At 34.3% G+C, this 7,698-nt stretch overlaps 1 protein-coding gene across 1 annotated transcript; it reads left to right on the top strand.

Moving 5' to 3' along the window:
* Positions 1 to 644: 644 nt before the first annotated feature.
* On the top strand, positions 645 to 7,021 carry LOC125822340 (serine/threonine-protein kinase STY13-like). The gene is made up of 6 exons (XM_049501733.1): positions 645 to 880; positions 4,090 to 4,222; positions 5,652 to 5,847; positions 6,245 to 6,366; positions 6,442 to 6,597; positions 6,713 to 7,021. The coding sequence occupies exons 1-6, from the start codon at positions 678 to 680 to the stop codon at positions 7,019 to 7,021; spliced, it is 1,119 nt and encodes a 372-aa protein (XP_049357690.1). The 5' UTR covers positions 645 to 677.
* Positions 7,022 to 7,698: the final 677 nt, after the last annotated feature.

Raw genomic sequence — 7,698 nt, 5'->3', positions numbered from 1 at the left:
AATTTATATATTTGTAAATTACGTTAAAAGTACTATAAATTACAATAATTAACAACTTAAATTACTTTAAAAAATAAAATAAAATTACGTCAATGAAAAATTTGATCAACTCTCCAAATTCTATCTATGTTACTGATCACATAAATCGAGATAAAAAAAATAACATATATTGAACTCGTGTTGCACGAGCTCTTGTATCACTGCAATAAAAATAAACACACAATTTTAGTTGTTCAGATAATTTTATCATTTTATATTTATTTTATCATTATTATAATATCTAATTTATTTCTTAATATTAATAATTATGATATAGTAAAAATATTATTTTATTTATTAATTAATTTTAAAGAGAATGTCAAGTCAAATATAAACGGGTAAACATGGAAGGGAGGAGTAAAGATTAGAACCACTTTTAAGATTTTTTTCTTTTGGGGTAAATTTTTTACTTTTTTTGTCCTGCGTTAGTACAAGAAAATAAATGCAAGGATTAATAAATTACTAAATTCAAGAGATTTTTCCCTCTTATTCCTATCACTGCAACTCTTTTCAAATGACATCCCACCCCTTTATACTCCCCACCCCCTACACCCCCCCACCCCCACAGGGTTTACATATATACTCCTCTTCTTCCTCTTTTCTCTCTGCTATTGTAATGCAACAGTTGCTTAATAGCTATGGTGGACACTAAGGATTTTATCAATCTTGAACGTTCTCTCTCTAACCCATTTGGCAATTTTTCTGATGGTTCTGCAATTGATGATGATTTTTCTGCTCAAAATTCTGTCAGCATTGATAAGAAGCTGCTAATCGATCTACAACACCTTTCTATTGGTCATGTGATCAGTGAAGGTCCCTATTCAGTTGTTTATGAAGGATTGTGAGTACCCTTTTCGTTTTCTTGAATTTTTCCCCATTTTCTTGAACCCCATTTATGTTTCTTGAATTAATTGCATTTGTGTTCAAGAATTGAATTTTGGAGTTTTCTTGATTTCTTGGGGGGTTTCGGTCTGTCAATTTGTTCGCTGAAGTGAAAACCCTTTTCTTTTCCGTATCTTGGTTTATGTTTCTTGAATTAATTGCTACATTGTTTGTTATCCTTCTTACAAAGAACAAAATTCATATCGACCCGTGTAGTTCTGGGATATTGTGTGGCGCTGTGCTTAGCTTTGTTGCCTAATTTATTCACTTCCCTCATTCCTCTTCCCTAGTAAAAGGGTGATGAAAGAATTTTACTTTTGGTTTGTGTTTCTGTTTTCTATGCTTGTATTTGTATTAATGGTATTTCAATTGTCAGCATTGTCCCTTTCATCTTCCCTAGCATCTCAAAATTGGACTATGTATAATCAGAAAGAATTGTCTAGTACTTGTGGGAGTGATTAAGTTCAGCAGTTCCTTGTATAAAATTGTAGACTATATTGTTGATACAGTTGTTTCAAGCACCAACAGAATGAGCAATGCTTAATTCAAAGAGAGGAAAGAGAGGAGGATTTATTATTCAATTTCATCTGAATTCATATTTTATGTGATGGGCAAACTCAAATTGAAAGCCTAAATGTCTGAATTCTGAGGAATCAGAAAGTATGCTATCTTGATTAATTTTTACTGCTTTCAAAGTTCCAATTGTGCACAGATTAGGCTGTCGGCGATCAAAAGCAGAAAAAAATGTCTTAGCTAAGCTCACACATTCCTTGGATCTTTCTATTGTCCCGAGGTTTACGCCTTCTCTTTTCGGTTATAAAATTTATAGTGAGCTAATGGTTCACGTCTTCACGAGTCTATGCTAATGCTTTCACACTCAATTAGAGACTAGGAAGGAGAAAATGTCTACTTACTTAGTTTGTCTATAATATCTGCTGACTACCAATAGTTTGTCTAATTCGTTTGGCATTGAGTTCAGTGGTAAATCTTATCCTTTTCTCCTTATTTGTCCTAATCTGACATTGGGAGGCTAGGAAGTGAACTCTACTGAGATATAGTTTCACTGTTTTACCTTATTGACTAAAGGACTAACCTTTGTCTAGGTGAGGATTGAGTGAACAGGTTCCTGTGCTCTTATTGAGCTTAGATATTTAGTGAACTTTCAACCTAAATCTGATATAATCATCTAGGGAAATATATTGTTGCTTTGAATTGTAATCTTATCAATTTTGGAGAGGGTTGAAGAATTACAAAACTAAAACAACCAAATGCATTCTCTTGGCAATGAAGTAGAGACTCGTGATTGTTTTGTTGATTTTTTCTCTTTCAAATTTATATAACTAAAAAAGGAAAGAAAGAAGCTATTTATTGGAATTCTAATCAAAGTCCTCATCTGAACTTACATTTCATTTGATAGGCAAAGGCAAAGTGAAAACTCAGAGGTCTGAATTCTGTAGAAAGAGAAAGCATGTTATCTAGATTAAACTTTCTTACTTCCAAAGTTCCAATTGTGCACAGATCAGGTTGTCGGTGGTCAAAAGCAGAAAAATATGTTTTCTAAGCTCACAAATTCCTTGGATCTTTCTGCAGACCCGTGTATTACGTCTTCTCTTTTTCGGTTATAAAAGTTATAGTGAGCTAATGGTTCACGTCTTCACGAGTCTCTGCTAAAGCTTTCAGTCTTACTCAACTAGAGACTAGGAAGGAGAAAAATGTCTACTTAATTAGTGTTTCAGCTTATGTTTAGATTTTTCTGACCTGCTGGCATTTCTAATAAATTTTCGTGACAATAATATCTGCTGATTACCAAAGATAGTTTGACTAATTCATTTGGCATTGAGTTCAATAGTAAATCTTATCGTTTTTTCCTTATTTGTCCTAAGTCTGTAATTGGGAAGTGAACTCTATTGAGATATAGTTTCACTATGTTACTTTATTGACTAAAAGGACTAATTTTTGTTAAGGTGAGAGGATTGAGTAAACAGGTTCATGTGCTCTTATCTTTTAATCCAAGTGCATTCTCCCGGCAATGAAGTAAGAACATATTAGGCTGCATAATAAGGTAGAAGTTGTAAGTTGATAAAAATGTTCTGCTTCCCAAATCATACATCTCTTGCTAGCGAAGTAGATAGATTTCTTTCTCTACCTTACATGTTATTCAGGAGCAAAATAGTGGAAATGAAATGATCTTTTTTAGAACTTAAATCCTCTCTTAACTCATCTCTCTATCCTTGTGATAGGTAGCCACACTAACTAATATACTTAGGAGTAAGATTATTAATGTAAAGAAAATAAATGTATCAGAGGAAACTATCCATAATGCATATATTTCATTTGTAATAAGATTTCTTAAAACCAACTTCCTTCCTCATTCAAAACTAGTAACTTTAGTCCAATGTTTAAAGAATTTGTATGATCTTTCGGATTTTTTTTAAACAAAAATTGACAGAGAAAAATGGTTCCATATCCAAACTTACAACACATCAAAATGATGAAGAGATATAAGGGTCTATTTGGACCGAGAGATTTGTCCCAATATGTTTCACATCTACTGTACAATACTGTTTGCAGATTGCAACCATTTCGATTTACTGATGGTAATTTATTTTAAAATACAAACTCCATTATGGTTTACATGATATGTTGTCTGAATTCATTTGAAATGAAACTAGAGAATTTGTAATTTTGGAATTCATAAATTCAGTTCCACTTCAATTCTGAATGTCTTCATTGAAGTGTCCCTTAGTGCATTTCAACCATTACTCGTAATTTCACCTCGCGTAACCATTGAAAACTTAGTTTCCTGCTCCCTTTATTGGTAACTGATACGGACATGAAGATAGCCAAATTTATGTTTGAGTAGATGTTTTCAGAATAAAACCTCATAATGTTTTCAGATAATAACTGCTTAGTTCATATCAGAAGAATTTGGTTCTTAGATTATCTACTTTAGTTATATATGGTATATATATATATACCCAAAACATCTATCTAGGATCTTCTAAATTTGGATTTTCCTCTCATTCTGGTACAACTAAAGGTTGATAGTGCATATTACATGGCTTTAAGGTTACTATATTTTGCACTCTTAAATGTAATCAGGCATTTCAATTCGTTTTATTTAAGGGTCCTGCTATTCTAAATCACTCTTTGTAATACTTGTTCCAGATATAAATCCATGCCTGTTGCAATAAAAATAATACAGCCAGACATGTCGGCAAATGTGAGTCCTGAGCGAAAAGTGAAATTCCAGAGGGAGGTTACTTTACTATCTAAAGTGAAGCATGAAAATATTGTGAAGGTATGGTGTTCAATAAAAAATAGTGATACTAGTTAATTTGTGTTCACTTTGTCTACCTTGCTTTTGCTGGCATCACTTTACAACACAGTAATAGAGTCAGACTCAAAATCAGAAAACAGTGATTGCTTTACTGGGTTTGATGTCCACTGAGAAAGGGAATAAAAGCCACGGCCTATGCATCATTTTTGTTATTAAAATTAGATATTTGGTGCTACCCCTGTAAAAAGAATATATATAAATCCAGATATAAAGTGAAAAGAATTCCTGTTTACTTCATACCATTTCCATGTGGAAACGATTTATTTATAAAGCTAGTGTGCTCCTGTCCTTTCTTCGTATTTTGTTAAGCTTTCTTGTATAAATATCCACGGTTGCATTCCCTTTAAAATCTATTTTAGTTATTTGGATTTACTTTTATATGGTGTAGATAATATCCATAACTATATACCGGTTTCTTTCTGAACTATTTTGTCGATTCTTGGTACAAAGTTGCGTCCTCTGAAACTTGATTCTTGTTTGAAATGGTTTCATCCCATGTTGTATTGCTGATGAGAGAGTTGGTCAAACTAGAAAACTGCATGCTGGCTCAATATGTATTGAATGGTCCATTATCTGATAATTGCTCAAACTTGAGGACAAAGCTGACCTCAACTAGTTAGAAATTGTGGTGCAAGTGTTGTTGTACTCAAACAGAGGGCCAATGAACTAGCAGGACAACGGATAAGTTTCGAAAAGGTTGCCGTTTATGCCACTGTGTCCTAAGTACTAGTATCATATCAACTTTTAATCTATTCTTTTTCAATTTGTTCCGGACATCATGCCTTTGTTTTCCGCTTCTCTGTCCCAAGTATATACTCAGACAAACTGTGTGGTTAATTGTTTATGTCTTGGGAAGAATAAATGCAGGAATTAGGAATGATCCAACTTTTAAGCTCCTTAGCTGTTAGATTGTTGAGTTTTTATATATATATATATATATGTTTACACCTATATTTAATGCAATAGTGTTAGTTTCGTACAACAGTAAAATACAGGCACTGTTAAGTGTGTCTGTAAAAGGATTCAAGCGTCAGGCATTAGTCTTCAGGCACTTCTTCAAATTTTGTCCTGTTTCTCTCATTTCACATTAGAAGGGAAGCTTGGGACAACAGTAGAGTTGTCTCCGTGTAACCTATAGGACACAGATTCGAGTCGTGGAATCAACCATCGATGCTTGCATCAGGGTAAGCTGCCTACGTCATACTCCCATGGCTGCAGCCGTTCCTCGGACCCCATCTGAACTGTCAACGCGGGATACTAAGTGCATTGGACTGCCCTGTTTCTTCCCTCATTACACATTATTGTGCAGAAATTGCCTTAAAACAATCCTTCTGTATGGTGATTGATTATTTCATTAGTTGCTAATATGTCCTCAAAATTGTTGAAATAGTTTATTGGTGCTTCCATGGAACCAACATTGATGTTAGTTACAGAGCTAATGAGAGGTGGCACGCTTCAGAAGTTCTTATGGAGCACCCGACCACAATGTCCAGATTTGAAACTCTCTCTAAGTTTTGCATTGGGAATTTCTCGAGCAATGGAGTATTTGCATGCAATTGGCATTATTCACCGCGACTTGAAGCCAAGTAATGCTCTGCCTATCTCGTAATTTGCTATTGCACTTCCAATTGTTAAGTTTTAGGTGGCTAATCACACTCTGATCAGGATTACTGCTGGCTTGAGTTGCATGAATTTAAGTTTATGATCCTTTTTATGATTTAGCTTGAACATAAGAAAACAACTCAATTTCAAACCCAGACTAGTTGGAATTGTCTATATTGAATCCTTATATCCATTTTACTCCATGTGTGCCGTTTTCATATCAATACCGTACTATGCCCACCCTACTCACTTGTTTCGTCGGTTAACACAATATTGTTTGCAAACACATGGACCATGTGTCACCTATCATGTGAATAAAGCCTAATTTCTAAAAAGGAAGGTTTGATTCTATTTCATTACCAGTATTTGCTACATTTGTAGGTAACTTACTCCTCACAGAAGACAAGACAATAATTAAACTAGCTGACTTTGGGTTAGCTAGGGAGGATGCAGAAGCTGAAATGACAACAGAAGCTGGTACATACCGCTGGATGGCTCCGGAGGTATTAATTAAATTGGTCGGAAATGTTTACAACCTGCTTAATAATAGTATATGTCTTACCCTTTGTCAATGTCAGATGTTCAGCATGGACCCAATTAGAATTGGAGTGAAGAAATACTACAATCATAAAGTGGATGTCTACAGTTTCTCAATGATCCTGTGGGAGCTGCTCACAAACAGCACTCCGTTTAAGGGAAGAAGCAACATTATGGTGGCATATGCTACAGCTACGGTATGTTTCTACCTTTTTGTGTCTATTTTGACTTAAAATGTCAGAGTTGATCAAAGTTTTCACATCGAACAACGTTTCAGTGATTGGTAAAATTCCTTTCCTCTATAAATTCCAGAAAATGCGTCCCAGCATGGATAACATTCCGAGTGAGATAGAACCCCTTCTTAGCTCTTGCTGGGCAGAGGATCCAGCAGAGCGGCCAGAATTTGAGCAAATATCAGATTTCCTTGCAAACATTCTTCGCAATGTGTGTGGCTCCCTGACTTCTTCTCCCAATCTGTTTGAGACGGAGCATCCCACAGGCAATGAGTTGGTCAATTCTCCTGTCACAAATTGTTTGATGGACAAAGATGCAGAAAATAGCAAGAAAAAACACAGGAGTTCATGTTGCTGCTTCATGAGTGCATATGACAATTCTCTCTGAGACATTATTCTTAGGATATTAATATAGGTGTAAATAATTGAAGGACTTCCCCGTCCGTCTTCTTTCGCCAGTTTTATGATATGTATAATATGAAGTAGAACAGCCTTCAATGCCTCCAAAATAGACCATCATTGTACAGAAAGCAATAGAACAGAAAACAATATTATCTTTTGATGCACTTTTCCTTGCAATTCTCTTGAGTATTCTTTTTCTGTTTGTTTGTAAAAAAAATGTTGGCAGTCCAAATGCATTAGTATGTAAGCGGAGAATACAAATGATTCAAACATAGAGTGGATCCTCAGGTCTAAATGTGTATTGAGTTCAAGGAAGGACCTCTTTGACCACGAGAATTATAAAAAAAAAATCGGAATTTATTTCACTTTACACCTTCAAGTCTTATTTGAAATTTAGGAAAACATCCACATTTAACACTAATATATACTATTATATTTATTTAAGATTCTTTGGATAATGATAGTGCCAAATGGATTTAAGTTAATAATTTAAAACTATATACCCCAATCAGAATCATGTGTCAATATAAGCAAACTAATTAATTAAGGCCTGAACCAAATCTCTATCCAAATTGTTACATGTTGAACTTTACAAATGAGTCAAATTTATTAGTTCAAGATCCATTTAGATACTATTTTATCATAAGGCCTTAACTTATGCCA

Source organism: Solanum verrucosum, unplaced genomic scaffold (genome assembly GCF_900185275.1).
Source record: "Solanum verrucosum unplaced genomic scaffold, falcon-dt-bn FXZP01000103.1, whole genome shotgun sequence".
NCBI classification, from domain to species: domain Eukaryota; kingdom Viridiplantae; phylum Streptophyta; class Magnoliopsida; order Solanales; family Solanaceae; genus Solanum; species Solanum verrucosum.
The sequence above is the reverse complement of the archived record's forward strand: the minus strand, read 5'-3'. Positions and strand labels throughout refer to the sequence as shown.